Raw genomic sequence first — 16,612 nt, 5'->3', positions numbered from 1 at the left:
ACCTTAGTTTCCTTCAGGAACCCTCATAATTTACTCATGCCCTAAATATTTATTTCTTAAATAAATATGAATATAAAGTGAAGCTGAAGTTATTTTGCAAAGTTTAGCACCCTGGCATGCTGGGGTGAATTTCCCCAACACAAGACAAAGTGCAACAATACCATTTATTTCTTTAGGAAAAGGGGAACAGAATTTGTAAGCACTTTACCTGCAAGAAGATGTAAAAACTTTCACTTTGTATTATCTGCAAAAAGTTTGTTACAATAAATGTTAGGCATTCCTCTTGCAGCTTGGATGCCATTGCGACAGCTGTTTCAGTCCATTTCACTTGGGGAAGACTACCGATCAGCCTATCACTTTCCATTAAAAGAAAAGCGGCATTTTTGTGGCTCTTCAAATAAAAAGAACATCTATTAGAGTAGTAACTCAAAGAACTACTGCTTCTAAAGTAACACCTATTCAGTAACTGAATACTTACATGATCATCCTTAGCACATTTTCCTTTCTTAATTTGTACTTGGATTTTAATTAATTCTACATTAACATTTAAAAGATTTTTTAAAAAGGTAAAACAAAAATCTCAACAGTTTCTATTGTTCTCCAGTGAAGTGAGAACACCTGCATAAGTGGTTTCATTGCTTTTTCCAACTACTTAATATTACGTTTTGGTGCTGAAGAGAAGGCAGATTCATGAACAAATGCCAAACGCTAAACTGAAGGAAAGGAAACTGTAATTGGAAAGGACAGAGATCTATTTATGTCACAGGAAAATGTAATACCATGTTGGTAAAAAGAGCAGGGAGAGTTCCAGGTGGCTGGAAGGTAGTGCAGCAGCCTCAGTGCAGATGGCTCAGCCTCCAGTAGATCCCTAGAGATTAGCATTTTTCTGGTCTGAGCCCCTTCACTTCTTCTATAACAGAGCAAACACTAAATGCTCCTCTCCACACAAGGAAGCAATTGTTAGACAACAGTTTTATTTTCCTTTACCCTCCTCAACATCTAACTTACTCATACAAGGGAGTGATCTGATACCAATGGAGAATATTTGTTTTAAATATATCTAGTTTCCTAATATTTCTTCCTTTTAACTTCAGATATTCTGTGACTTTGCGACCATAGTGACAATCTAAGTACCTAGATGAGGCCTCATCTTCTGCGCTACCATGTGCTAACTCAGTTTAAAACCAATTCACAATTTATCATTAACCAACAAAGTAAAATAGATTTAAAAACCTCCTGTACATGACCTGGCTGGTCAGCTGATACACTGTACAATATGTTCAAACCTCATAAAATTGTTTCCTGTTGTCTTGATTTTAAAGTGCTGCCAAAGCTAAAGAGCATTTTCTATAATTGGAATCTTGTGTGTTCCTCTAAATGGGAACAAAATATTAATAAATCAGTAAAGGAATCCAAATTTCTAGTGCTAATTGATTCCTGGAAAAATCCTGGAAAAATTTATCAAAGAATCCACCAGTAATAGGCTAACAGAGAAGGCAGTATTCTAAACGACAGCCAACATGGCTTTGTTGTGGGCAGGTCATGCCTGACCAACCTCATGTCCTTCTACGATCAGGCAACTCACCACCTTAATAAGGGAAATGAGGTTGATGGCTATACTTAGATTTTAAAAAGGCCTTTAACTTGGTCTCCCACAATGTCCTCATGGTAAAATTGGGAAATTGTGGCCTCAACAACTTAACAGGCCGGTGGCTATGAACCTGGCTCTGAGGTTGGACCCACAGACTGTTAATAGATGGAACTGAGTCAACATGGTGAAAGGTGACCAGTGGTATCCCCCAGGGCTGTGCGAAGCTTCAGTCGCTGATTCGACTCGGAGGAGATTCGGCTCGATTCAGTGGCCGAATCTCCAAATCCAAATCGAATCAGGAGACCCATTAATCTCTCCAAATTGAATTAAATCAGAGGCTTCTGATTCGAAGAGATTCAACGATTCGGCCATAGACACAGCTTTATCTGTTTTTTCTACTTACGTCAAGGTATCAGGCGGCTCATGAATGCTGAGATGGTGGAGCAGATGGAGCATCCCACGGGAGTGCAGGGGGGTCCCCAGCATACTCAGCGGCAGACCTGGAAGTGGACTAGAAGCACTTCCGGTCCACTGCCAGGTCCGCTGCAGAGCACACGGGGGACTCCCCTCCCCACCCAGCAGCTTGGAAACTGGTGCCTCCTGGGTTTGGGGGGGCACCCGGAGTCCCCCCACGGCTGATCTCCAAGCCGGGGGGGGGGAGGTGGGGGGGGTGCCCTGTGCGCTCAATAGCAGACCCGGAAGTGGACCAAAAGTACTTCCAGTCCACTTCTAGGTCATGCTGGAAGACAGGATGAGGATACAGACTGACCTGGACAGGCTTGTAAGGTGGGTGGATCAAAACCTGATGATGTTTAACACTAAAAAATGTAAAGTGCTCCATCTGGGGAAAAATAATCTGCAACACACTTACAGGCTTGGCGGTGCTACACTAGCTAGCACCATGACTGAAAGAACTAGGGGGTCATGATCGACCACAGAATGAACATGAACTATCAGTGCAATGCTAGAGCTGGCAGAGTGAACAATATACTGGTATGGATCAACTGATGCATCTCAAGCAAGACTAAGGATGTTATCCTCCCACTCTATTTGACACTGGTGAGGCCACAGCTGGAGTAGTGCATCCAGTTCTGGGCGCTGCACTTCAAAAAGGATGTGGAGAAGCTTGAAAGAGTCCAAATGAGGGCCACATGAATGATTAGAGGTGTGGATAACAGGTCATATGAGGAGACGCTGAAAGACACGGGATTGTTCAGCCTGGAGAAGAGAAGACTTAGGGGGGGACTTGGTGACAGTCTGCATCTGTTCACCAAGGCACCTCAGGGGAAGACAAGGAATAATGGACATAAACTGCTAGATCACTTCAGATTGGATACAAGGAAAAACATCTTTACGGTTTGAGTGTCCAGAGTCTGGAACAGACTCCCCACAGAGGTAGTACAGCCACCTACCCTGGAGATCGTCAAAAGACACCTGGACGCACACCTTGCTGGGATCATCTGACCCCAGCAGTTTTTCCTGCATAAGAGCAGGGGGGCTGGACCTGACGATCTCATGAGGTCCCTTCCAGCCCCTAACTTCTATGAACCTCTTAAGTGTCATGAAAGGAGAAGATATTTTGGGAAAGCAGAAACAGATTAGTGAAAAACAATTTAGGAAATGGAAAATATCCTTATGCCAGTGGTTCAAAAAGCCTTTTATTTGGTTACATTCACTAGGCCAGAGAGATTGGCATCATCCAACACAGAAAGCCACTGGACCTAACCTGCGAAGCTGAACGGCCTTGGTGGTAAGGGCTTTGGCCATGATGAGAATAGGCTGCAAGGAGCTGCACTGGGGCTGGGCAGATGGGAGCTGCACCTACACTGCAGTAAGTCAGAACCTGCAGCAGCTGCAGCCAGGTTGGAATGCTGGCCCACCTTAGACCCAAGCCGGGTTGTTCTGACCTGTGGCTCCAGACTGTTGCTGATTGATGCACTACGCTGTGACTGCAGAAAAAAGTAGGAAGTTCAAATAAAGAAGTCACACAAAGATGTGGCAAGCTCAGATTCACACTTACCAAAAGCTAAATAAAAAGTAGTCTGTATTTGTGCATACTTTCAGATATGATTAAAGTTCCAACAAGTCCTAGTTCAATTAGCTTTGCCCCTAATATACTATTCACATATGGGCAAAACCGATTTTGCTTACTTGTGTGACAAAAAAATAAACAATCTAGCATAGGTTAGATAAAGCTTCAATCCTGAGGTGCTCACCAAGTCAGCTGTGCACCCAGGGCACCTGCAATGCATGGAGGCAGCGGCAATTTCTGACTGCTGCTATGCTGCTGGAACAATTACACAGCTGCAGGTGCTGCTGCTATTTTCCCATCTCTCCCCCACCAAAGTGATGCCTGGGACTACTGGCCTGCTCACCCCACCTTAATTACGTTACTATTTCAGACTTGCTTCCACTGGACACATCTGCAAGCTTCTTTAATATTGCAGGATCAGGCTTCTATTTACAAGGCAAAAATCACTTCCTCTTTTTTGCAAGACACTAGGTAGGCTAAACTTCCATTTAGTGCTTCCAGTGAAACATAATGGGCCAAATCCTGTTTTACCTGTGCATGTCTAAGGCCTCCACTCTACATAGCTACACATTATATCTATTATGCAAGTACCTTGTTAATTGTGCAATAAATCTAGACTAGTTATACCTGCAAATTAACTACAGCACCTTAAAAAGGTCCAACCAGCTATAAAGTTACTGCTCGAAAATGTGTAATAAACTTTATAGCTCAGGGGTAGGCAACCCCCAGCATGGGTGCCAGTGCATGGCACACAAAGGCATTTTGCTTGGCATGTGCGCCTTGGTGCAGATATTGGGGAATAGGCTGGGACTGCACTGCCACAACACGGATCAGGCCCCTCACAGCTGCCACCGCTGTTCACCTCTGGTGCGCCAAGATCTTACAAACCAAGGTTACAGGTGTTTTCGGCATTCTGCTCAAAAATGCTGCCGACCCCTGTTATAGCTGGTTTATATCCAGCTTTAAATTTGTACATGCAGGCTGTCTGTGGCTGGGGGAGCGCGGTTGCTCTGATCTCTCAGCTACTGGGGAGCGCAATGGACCCCTGAGGCTGGGAAATCACAACCTTTGTGATCTCCCCGCTGTGGGGGATACTCCATGGAGTGGCTGGGACATCTTAAGTGGCACCTAAGTAGCCAGAGAAAACAGAGGGAGGCTCTGCCCTGGAAGAGAGGAGGCTCCTCCACCCGATAGGGGACAAACTTTTTTATTCATTCTATCCAATGAATAAAGTGCAGAACAGCCACTGGGGCCAAGAGCCAGAACTTGAGGCCCTCTCCTTTCCACACCAGTGCCTATCTCATGAACAACCCTCAGACAGATTTGCTTTCTTCCTGACCCTACATAGCTTCTTCCTGCACAGTGAAATTGCTTCAAGAGAGCTGTACAATGCTTCGGGAAATACCTACTGCACAGCCTGGTGGTTAAAGCACTGTGCTTGGAAGTGCGAGATGAAAGTTCAAACCCTCTCTGGACCCGTCTCCCATTCCCTGGCCAAGTGCCCTAATCCTTAGACTACTGGATTAAAATGTGGGAAAGTCCCTCCCCCACTCCAACCAACCCAAAGTACTTGTGGTTTCTCTGTGACTACAGCTTTGGGACTGATGCAGGGTGATGTGTGTACCTATGCTATTCTGCTCTGCCAGATTGCAGCCTTCTGGTCATACTGACAGGGAAGTGCAGGACAAATGTAGCTATACGAGCACATACAGAATCCTTACACAGCTATGTAAGTGCTACTTACATAAAGATGAAACAACATTTGGCTCAAAGGGCATTTACACATATAAGTGCTGCCGCACCAGGTGCTTTAAAAAGTGCCTGGTGCTGCAATGCTTGCAGTTGTATAAGCAGCAAAATGTACGTCAGCGCTGAGAAAATGGTAGCGGTGTGCTTTTGAACTAAAATGCATAGAAGATGATTTAGTTAAAAAATGCACCGCCGCCATTTTCTGCGCGCATTTTGCTACTTATACAACTGCATGTGGCGCAACGCAGTTCGCATCATCTTGTGTAAGGAACAGACTTGATTAAACAGTCTGCTCCTAAGTGGCAGATCTCTGGCTCATCACAGGACAAAAAAATGTGTGTATAAATGCCTAAAATGTTTTCAAAATTTCCTATGAAATCAGCACCTTGCAGTTACCGGTCAATCTTGAATTTTACCCCTTCAGATAATTTTTTTCCCTTAAGTAAGAGATTATTATGAATAGCTGCAAGAAGGAGTTCCCTCTGCCCATTTAAAATGACTGATTGTTAACATCTGTTTGTAAGGCTCCAAGAATAAGTACTTCAATGTTACTTTATCCGCATTCAACACTTAAGAGGTTTCTAGCTTCTCGTAGCTATCAAAGTGACTTTCCAAATATTCTCTCCACTGCTCATCTACTTCTTGCTCTTCACACTTCTTTCAAGATTTGCTAGGCAGGAGCAGCAGAAATACGTTGGTACTCTGCATCAAAACTTTTGCTTGTATGCTCCCTTCAATGTTGACTAAAAACTCATGAAAGAACTACAGCAACTCTCCTCGAGGCCAAGTGTGGTGTTTGGAAGTTAAATAAAAGAAAGCACTGTATATTCAACTAGCTTTTACATTTAAATTCCCAAGACTGACAGATGAAAGAATCACATATATTCATATCTAATTATCATGCACATATAAGTGTTAAAAAGTAGTGCTGCACAGTATTAAAAAAAGATTTCGTAATATACAGTAGTTCAAGTTAAATAAATATCTGTAGACTTTTTTTCCAAAATGCCTTCAAAATTCTGCAGGCCACCAGGGAACACTACAGTTTTGGGAAGCTTTGGGAATGGGTACCACACAGAACTCAAGAAGGCTGAGGGGCTACTCAAAAACTTTTTCAGAGTGAAGAAAAAGTGGAAGAAGCTTATTGATTTATTTTTGAAATCCATGATTGTAAAGGTGTATTAAGCCTCAGCTTAGAGAACTAAGCATGTCTTATACTGCAGTCATGCTGTCCCTACATCTCATACAGACATGCCCAAGTTAGATTTACATGGAGTACTTGAAACCATATAGCTGCAGTGTGTGTACACTGAAAAACCTGCCTGAGAAGCCGAGCAAATGTTTAGATATAGTTAGGCCCCACTGAGTTCCATTTTATATGAAGCATACCAAGTGAATACTTACCAGAGACTGACTCAACATAGTAAGACACTTGTTCTGAAGCTCAGCAGGTAAACTGGCAAAGCTCCTGTCTGACCAGCATTTTACAAAATGTTTTCCTATCCATCTATTAAAAAATGAGAGTCTTGCTTAATTAAATAAGTAACATGCATCACATTTTACAAAACTATTATTCTAATATTTTTACTACTGTTAGCATAAATGAGTTTCCTGAATTTTTGTGGAAAAATATGTTCAAATACAAACAATAAATGTAACAAAAATATGTTCAATGTTTAAAAATACATTGATTTAAAAAATGAACTGTGAAAGTGGATAGCATAAGCCATTAAGCATTATTTCACTTACTTCATGCAAGCAGCATAAAGGCTTTCCACTCCCAGAGAATGAGCAATAGCCAGACATTCTAGCATAGGTTGCAGTCTTCCAGGAATAGGCTAAAATTATTAGAAAATAATCATACTTACTATGCATTCACACTATTAGAAACTCTACAGCTATACAGGTATTCAATTTATGCAGAAGCATTTTTAGTTGAGAGAGTGTTTACATTTGTGTGCATTCATACAAAATAGGCCTGCTCCTGCTTTCACTGAGGTCAGTGGCAATAATGCAGGGTTCAGTGTGAACAAGTTCAGGTAAAAACTCTTCTATTTTTCTACTATCAGTTGAGCAGAATATACTACTACAAAACCAACTATACAAAGATACAGCTTTTCTCTGTTACAACCCCCATATAAATTGGTAAATTTTAAAGTATATTGATATAAGCTTAATTGGTAGAGTAGAATACTGTTTTTGTCTGTTATGGTTTACAAACTATGCCTAGCATATTGCTGGAATTACATAACAAGGTGCTTGCTTCTGCAAGCCTTATCTCCAGGTAGTAATTCCACTGAACTGAATACATATAGTATATTGCCTAGCAGAAGGAAACTTGGTTATTTAAACATCTTATCTATTTTAGGTGCAAGAGATGAACAAAAATCCTTCTTCACTGGGCATCATGGCTAACAAAGTAGTAGAAAAGCTGACAGGTACATGCCTACCTTTTGAAAAAAGTTGCAGTAGTCTCTTTTCAGAACATAGATTGCTACTTCTTTCAGCCCATCTAGCCCATACATATCTGCAATGCTCAGTATTCGACTTAAGTAAGAGCAGTACAAAAAGATTATATATTAGCTTCAGCATTTTAGTAATCTTGGGGAAATAAAGTTTGATCAATCAAATGATTCTAACATTCAAAACTTATGTTTTTGACATTACTAGTGCACTTAGGAACCGGTGTTATATAACAGATTGTAAAGAATAATATCTATTTCAAAACTCCTGTTATAATTGCATGGGATCTTTTTTGCCATAATATTGTATATTAGTAATGCGCAAACTGGAAATTTAACCTTTAGCAGAAGCAGCATCCTGGGAATATAATGAACAAATCTTACTTTTAGCCATCCCTCACTGAAATTAAATAGGCACAGGAGCCCCAATAAACAGAAGAACCAGTGGAGACCTACAGCACAAGAATGGGAGACAGCAGATGTCTAAAATTCTTCATGAGCTTCTGCACTATAAGCTATATAAAACATGGCTCCAATTATTGCCACCGTTAAGAAGAATTCTGGGGTTGGCCCGGAGCATCCACAGAATCTGCAGATACCCAAACTTCCTCATAGACTGTGGGTGGAGTGGGAAACAGATGCATGCAACAGCTGAATTAGTGCCCCTGATGTGACTGCACTGCCCACCTGCTCTCTCAACAGGAGGGTCCTATGCTGTTCCAAGATCTGTAGATTTCCCAGGGCCCACGAAGACAGGATTTGCACCATTAAATATTAAAAGACTGCCTATAGTTGCTTCATGTTTCTGTTCAACTTCTTGCTATAGATCTAAGTGTTTATAAACAATATATTCTATACACACACACACACACACACACACACACACACTGAACCCTGCTATAGATCTAAGTGTTTATAAACAATATATTCTATATATATAGAATATAACACTCATTAAAAGAATCTTTTTAAAAGAGCACCCACTAAATGTTACAGAATATCATCACACTTTGTCCATATTGCTGTACTGTTCATATTCTAAACATCTTTCTCCAAGTCTAATTTTCTACTGGGTTGCTGGCCCACCTTTTCCAGTAGCTGCTGAATAAATAAGATTTCACCTACAACTTTATTTTTGGAATTTCCTCAAGTATGTTTAGGTATAATGATCATTATATTTGACACCTTTGTCTTACTGATACTACAGGATGCATTTTCTATTAGAGTCTGAACTGAAAAGGAGCAGAATAGGCAAGAAGTGCAATTAAAAATAATAAAAGTTGACATGTACCCAGCATTGGCTTTGTTTGGAAGATCAAATATTCCTCCATATATAAAATTCAAGATGACACACATTTCTACATGGGTTATGCTGCAAAACAGAAAGAGAAAAATCACTGCAAATAAAGATGTTCAAATAAAATTGTTTGCATTTTATAAATAGAAAATGATTCAAAAGGTTGAAGTGCCAACTTACCACACTAAGAAACAAATTATGGAAAGGAAATGGGAGTAATACAATTAGTATCCAAGATTACTATAATCTAAAATAGGACTTTATCTTGGAACTAACTTCACTAATTTTAGTAATCATATTTAAACTCCATTGTATTTTAAATCTTTGATTAATTTTTTCTACAGAATAAAAATACTGCTTGGATTTGTGGTGGTTTTCTAATTTCCAGTTTATTTACACAGATAATGTGTACAAAGAAGACATTTTCGCCTTCCAAAGATATCACTAGTACATGCCCAATTTTTTGTTAGTCATACATGTTTAAAAACAGTTTTAGAAATAATTTAATATATTATGGGTTTCTTATTTCTAAGAATACATTTGAACATTAACTTTGATAAAAACACAATCAGTTTCTGTGGTAACGAGAAAAGTCTCATCTCAAAATATTTAGAAGGTTTTTGTAAGCCTAACATTTCATCAAAGTCAATGCATTTATATTACTTGCCTAGCACAATTTTTAGGATAATTTTCATCTTAGTCACTATGGTTAATTCCCAGAACCATCGGGAATTCCCATTCCACCACCCATTAGGTAAGGAGAGGGTGGGGTGGGGGAAGAAGAAAAAACTTGCATGCTGGGACCCCTTCAAATATTAAATGTGTTTGAGCAACAGACAGTGATGACTAAAAACAAAGAAAAAATTGGTTGCAACACACTAAGCAGCAAAGGCAACAGTTGTCTCTCTATATATTAGCACACAGGATAACCATAAAAACAGCAAGAAAGGGTTTCCCTGCTGTCTTGACAGCTGTTATCTTAAGCAACATTTTCATTATTTCAGAATAAGCCATATGCAATTTATTTATGAGTTAAGAAAGACTGTGAGATAATCTGCATAAAGCAGAAGACTGAACTATAAAAGATGACGGTAGTACAATGAATCTAGTTAGCTCTTATTACCTGAAAATAATGAGACACTATTACTGAAACAGTTGCAAAAAGATTAAATAGGGTAATTTTCAGAAGAAAGTCTTATCAAAAACAATGGCTGAAATTTCTTAACTATTTAGAAAGATGACGTGTTGAGCAAAAAAGGTAACTGCCTTTGATTTCTAAAAAGATTGCTATATAACTTTAAAGCTACATAACCAATAAAAGTAAAACTGAACAGCTTTATTAGCATTAAAAATATGTAATATCAGAGAAGTCTGATTAAATAAACAGGAAAATAGAATGATGAAAACTGGAAGAAAACTGTGTTCAAATCATTCATAATAATGCAAAGTATACAAGGTTGAGCAGTCTACAACATACATGGTTCTTTGTACAGAAATCTGGATCTGCCATAGCAAAATGCTGCATGAGATTATTAGCTTTCTTTAGTTTATGAAACAGCAAGGTTATGATACATTACATACATGATCATAACAGATACAAATAGTAATGAAAGCCTTAATATCCAATGCAGTTTTGCACAGAAGACAGAACTGATGGTCTCAGAGATACTGAAAACCTCAGTCCATCCATGGAATATGCAACAACATTTAAAGAGTTGTATTTATTCCACATAAGCAGCTACACTGTGCAGCAGACGACCACTGCTGATAAATATTTTGAAACACTATCCTGTTTCCTAGTGTATGATACTGCTGAATCAAAGCAGCTAAAAGAGAGTTCCAAACTGAACAGCTTCTTTGCCTTTATATGCTTAGTTTTTATTATACACACAGCTATAAAGATCTATAAAACAGCTGAGGTGTTCAGGACACTTTTTGTGGAATAAATCAGTTTAACCAAAATGAGTTGGGAAAAAAAAAGTGTCACCGAGGCCATGGACACTAAAATATGGATTGTGAGAAGTACTGTTCTGATTAAGTACCATTGTGTTTGTTGAATGCTTTACTCTCACTGGATTGACAATGTTAAAAAGATAAAACCATTGCATTTTACTCAAATCAAAATACTGCAAGCAATTATATTACACAGAAGAAAAAAAGAAATCATCACAACAGATTACACTGAAGTGCTTTGTATGCAGCACAGTTACTGTGTATTTGCAGTGATTTTAAATTGCCTACCTTTGGTCCTGTAAGACTTGCAAAGACTATGCTTACCCTTGAAGAGTAATGTGCTCTTGGGAGCTTTCAGCCCAACTTCCACTCAGCATAGCAGTAAAGTAACTAGATCTGGCACATAAAATAGCTCTAAGAGGAAAAAAAAAACCCCAAAACTTTATTCCACTAGATACAAATATTATACGCTAACATTGACTCAGATTTTTGTCTCTTGTACATCAAGATTTCAGTCTGCACTGCATACCTTTTTGACCAATATCTTTCACAACATCTCTCAAGATATCTAACAGAAACAATTAAAATTATTATGCTGATATTTTTCAATTAAAACCAATTTCAAGCACACCTTTTATAGCCACTTAAACCAGAAGAAATCAAGGTGTCACAAACACCCCTTTCTCATCCAAATGAGAAAGTGGGATATATTTTTCATTATTACTACAGCATAGCATTAAATTACTTATATAATAATATTTCAGACAAACAGGTATATACCAAATCTCTCTCCGATACTTTTTGTATACTCATTCAAATAAAGAAATTCCTGGACACTTTCAAATGAAGGTTAGCTAGACACTTGACTGGTATGGTTTAGGTGGGGATGATCCTACCTTGAGCAGGTCCCTTCCAGTCTTACTTTCCTATGATAAATATTTTATAAAAATAAAATACCATATTTTCTCAAGATGTAACATACAACACACACCTTTTCCCCTCAAATCAGCCCCCCATAATTGGAAGTCATGTATTAAATGGGGAAGGTGATTTTCTGCCCAGAGTGGGAAGCACCTTGGTTTGATTTATGACTTACAGTGCAGCAGCTGTAGTGTTTTTGACTGTATCATCTCTCTGGACACTGACTTAATGGCTCATTCTTATTCACTTTACAGGTGTTAAATATCATGTCTCCTTTTTAACGGTCTTGATGTTCTACTAATCAAGCTAACTTTCCTCAGTCTGTTAGCTGAAACCCATCTCTTTATTTCACAATCTTTTCTGCTCAAACTCCTTTGCTGTTTAGCATAGACTCTTTATATCTTTTTAGAATCACAGACCCACCCATGGAGACCAATCTTCAGGAGCAGCTAGGGATTTGGCTTTAATTATGCAGGAAAGGGATGATGAGTCAGCTAAAGATTAGTCTGTGTCCCTGCTCTGTGCAACCACAACTCTGGAAAAATCTTTTCTCTTCATTCTGCCTTTTAAAGCCAAAGTGCATATTATATTTGAGGCTATATTATAGTAAATCTAAGTAAATCCTTAATCCCCGAAGGAACTTCATCAGACCAAAACAGCCCCGTAGTATGCGAAACATGATTCTATAAATTCTGAATATGCATGCATGATCTTTTCCATTTACTCTCCTGAAAGCCACACACAGCCCTCTAGTTTTGTCAGTTCCATCCTTGTACTTGCATACCTTTCCTCTCCAAAATCAGGCCTCCAAAATTGGGATGCATGTCTTAAGGGCGAAGCTGATTTTTCTTTGCTGGAATAGAAGCATGAAGGAACAGAAGCATAGAGATGCTATAGTCTAATAGCTGGCAAAAGGGCTCCCCTACTTCTCTGTGGCCCAGGAGACAGAGGGGTGGACTCCATTGTTAACCTTCTTGCAGCTGCTAAGGAATTGTTCACCAGGGCTCCCCAAGGGATAACAAGGTCTAACAGCCACAAACTTCTGGAAGGCCAATTTGGACTAGACACAAGGAAAAGCTTCTTTACAATCAGAGTGTCCGGGATCTGGAACAGACTCTCCCCAGAAGTGGTGCAAGCACCTACTCTGGACTCTTTGTAAAGGCGTTTGGGTGCTTATCTTGCTAGGATCATTTGACCTATTTGACGAGTGATCGTCAGAGGTGACTCCATCCTGAGAGGTACAGAGGGTCCCATCTGTCACCAGGACCACTCGACACGCGAGGTCTACTGCCTGCCCGGAGCAAAGATTCAGGATGCGACGGAGACGATCCCGGCCATTATCCAGCCCACTGATTACTACCCCATGGCCCTAATCCATTTGGGCACTAATGATGCGGCCAGAAGCCCTGATCACCTGATGATGGACTACCATGCTCTGAGGGGCATGCTGAAGGACATAGGGGCACAGGTGGTATTCTCTTCTGTCCTACCAGTGAGCGGACGTGGAAGACAACACGAGACCTGCATCAGAGAGGTCAACTTGCGGCTTCGGGAACGGTGTCTCGAGGCAGGCTTCAGCTTCCTAGACAACGATCCACACATCAGGATGAGAGAGATGTTCGGATGGGATGGGCTTCACCTTTCCCCCAAAGGTAAGCATGTGTTCTCTTCTAGGGTGGCTGATCTCCTCTGGCGGGCTTTAAACTAGGCTCGTTGGGGGAAGGGGAAGACGAGGGCGGAGAAAGCCTTGGACCACTAAACCAAGCGTCACCCACAATGACAGCCCAGCCTAGACTGACGACGAGCAAAACTAATACCCAGGTAAGCAACAGGGGCCCGGGTAGCACTGAGATTAGGGGGGCAGTGCATGCATCTTCAGGAGGCCTCAAATGTCTCTACACTAATGCTCATAGTATGGGGAACAACCAGGAGGATCTTACCCTCCTGCTAGCTAACACCAACCCAGACATAGTGGGGCTCACCGAAATGTGGTGGGACCCAACGCATGACTGGGCGGTGAATATCAAGGGCTATAAGCTGTACAGAAGGGATAGGACAGGGAGGAGAGGTGGGGGTGTGGTGCTCTACGTCAAGGAGAAATACACATCCTCAACAAGTGGCACTGGGTCGGAGGAGGGGCACACTGAAGTGCTTTGGGTTAGAATACAAGGAAGTCGAGGGGAAAGGGACTTAACGGTGGGGGTCTACTACAGACCACCCAACCAAGGGGAAGAGCTAGACCGGGAATTCTTAAGTCAGCTCATGGAGGCAGTTAGGTCAAAGGACGTGGTCATCATGGGTGACCTAAACTTTCCAGACATCTGCTGGGAAGACCAGTCAGCCAGGATTGACCACTCACGTACGTTCCTAGCCGAGATACAGGACCTCCATCTAACCCAGGAGGTGCAGAGCCCCACCAGGGGAGATGCCTTGTTGGATTTGGTCCTGGCCATGGGCGACGACCTGGTGAGGGGTCTGTGGGTGCTCGACCACCTGGGCGACAGCGATCATCGCCTGCTGGAATTCACCATCCAGTGCAAGGTGGCAAAGGCCTGCAGCAAGGCAGCAGCCCCGGACTTCAGGAGGGCGGATTTCAATGAGGTAAGGAGAATAGTCAGGGAGACACTGAGGTCCCGCAGGGGAGGGGAGTTGGGTGTCCAAGAAGAGTGGTTGTTCCTTAAGGAGACGATCCTCCAAGCCCAAAGGGAGGTAATCCCAACATGGATTAAAGGGGTAAGAGAGCGCAAAAGCCCCCATGGCTCACCAAAAGCATACGGGACCATCTCCTAGCTAAAAAGGAGATGTACACCCAAAGGAAGGGAAGGGCCATCACCAGGGAGGACTATACCTCTGTTGCTCGGGGCTGTAGTGAGGCAGTCAGGAAAGCCAAGGCGGAGATAGAACTCAGACTAGCTACCTGGATCAAGGACAAGAAGAAGTCCTTTTTTTAAATGTATAGTGGGTAAAAAGAAGGTACCGGGTAATGTGGGGCCTCTGCAGGACACGCTAGGAAATCTGGTCATCACACCAGACAACAAAGCTAACTTATTTAACAATTTTTTTGCCTCCATTTTCCTGAGTAGGGACTGGGTCACCCCCCACACCGGGACCCCCGTAGGCCCCAGGCCTAGGGTCAGTGAAGACCTAGTCAGGGAACTTCTGGAGGGACTGGACGTATTTAAATCAGCTGGTCCTGATGATCTCCACCCCAGAGTGCTGAGGGAATTAACAGAGGTCATTGCGTTGTCTAGGAAGCTGGCACGGCTTTACGAGCACTCATGGTGCTCTGGTGTGGTGCCAGAGGACTGGAAAAGGGCCAATGTGGTTCCCAATTGCAAAAAAGGGAGGAAGGAGGACCCAGGAAACTATAGGCTCATGAGTCTTACCTCGGTCCTGGGGAAGCTTTTCAAAAGAATTATCCTGGCGCATGTGCACGAGGGGCCAGCAGGGGAGATTACGCTTAGGGGCAACCAACACGGGTTCATTAGAGGCAGGTCCTGTCAGACCAAACTGGTGGCCTTCTATGATCAGGTCACAAAATCCTTAGACGCAGGTGTCGCAGTGGATGTAGTATTCTGGACTTTAGGAAGGCCTTTGACACTGTCTCTCACCCCATTCTCATTATAAAACTAGGAGACTGTGGCATCAATAACTACACAGTAAGATGGGTCACTAGTTGGCTGGAGGGCCGCACCCAGAGTGGTGGTGGACGGGTCTTATTCGACCAGGATGGATGTGGGCAGTGGGGTTCTGCAGGGCTTGGTCCTCGGGCCCGCACTGTTCAACATCTTCATCAACGACTTGGACGGGGGGGTGGATAAAAAACACCCTGTTCAAATTCACAGATGACACTAAGATGTGGGGAGAAGTGCGCACACTAGAAGGGAGGAATAGGCTGCAATCGGACCTGGACAGGTTACAGGGGTGGGTGGATGAGAACAGGATGGGTTTCAACACTGACAAGTGCAAGGTACTGCACCTGGGGGGGAAGAACCAGCAGCATACCTACAGGCTGGGGAACTCCCTTCTTGTCAGCGTAGAAGCAGAAAAGGATCTTGGAGTCATTATTGATGCCAAAATAACATGGGCCGACAGTGTGGGCACACGGTCAGGAAGGCCAACTGCACCTTGTCATACATCCACAGATGCATCTCAAGCAGGTCCAAGGAGGTGAACCTCCCCCTCTATGCAACACTGGTCAGGCCGCAGTTGGAGTACTGCGTCCAGTTCTGGGTACCGCACTTCAGGAGAGATGTGGACAGCATTGAGAGGGTTCAGAGGAGGGCCACCCGCATGATGAGGGGTCAGCAGGGCAGGCCCTACGAGGAAAGGCTAAGGGACCTGAACCTGTTCAGCCTCCACAAGTGAAGGCTGAGGGGGGATCTAGTGGCCATTTGCAAAGTAGTCAGAGGGGACCAGCAGGCATTGGGGAAGTCCCTGCTCCCCCGAGCACTACCAGGAGTGACTAGAAATAATGGTCACAAGCTGGCAGAGGGTAGACTCAGACTAGAAATCAGGAGGCGCTATTTCACTGTCAGGGCGGCTAGGATCTGGAACCAACTTCCAAGATAAGTGGTGCTGGCTCCTACCCTGGGGGTCTTTAAGAG

At 42.4% G+C, this 16,612-nt stretch overlaps 1 protein-coding gene across 6 annotated transcripts in view; it reads right to left on the bottom strand.

The window, feature by feature from the left end:
• KIAA1107 (KIAA1107 ortholog) overlaps positions 1–16,612 on the bottom strand; it is an 84,819-nt gene that overhangs the window by 19,792 nt on the left and 48,415 nt on the right. For 3 of the 6 annotated variants that reach the window (XM_025201890.1, XM_025201889.1, XM_025201891.1), the window contains 6 exons: positions 11,409–11,498; positions 9,126–9,206; positions 7,823–7,919; positions 7,122–7,210; positions 6,777–6,879; positions 209–391 (listed from right to left, as the gene is read on the bottom strand). The exons of 1 other annotated variant lie outside the window; for it this stretch is intronic. In XM_025201890.1, coding sequence (XP_025057675.1) covers positions 209–391; positions 6,777–6,879; positions 7,122–7,210; positions 7,823–7,919; positions 9,126–9,206; positions 11,409–11,461 — 606 coding nt within the window. In that variant the 5' untranslated portion in view covers positions 11,462–11,498. Of the gene's footprint in view, positions 1–208; positions 392–6,776; positions 6,880–7,121; positions 7,211–7,822; positions 7,920–9,125; positions 9,207–11,408; positions 11,499–16,612 lie in introns of those variants that run through there. 2 more of the 6 variants (XM_025201888.1, XM_025201892.1) reach the window with 2 other exon arrangements.

Source organism: Alligator sinensis, unplaced genomic scaffold (genome assembly GCF_000455745.1).
Source record: "Alligator sinensis unplaced genomic scaffold, ASM45574v1 scaffold199_1, whole genome shotgun sequence".
Classification (NCBI taxonomy): domain Eukaryota; kingdom Metazoa; phylum Chordata; order Crocodylia; family Alligatoridae; genus Alligator; species Alligator sinensis.
Note: the sequence above shows the minus strand (reverse complement) of the source record. Positions and strands in the feature narration are given on the sequence as shown.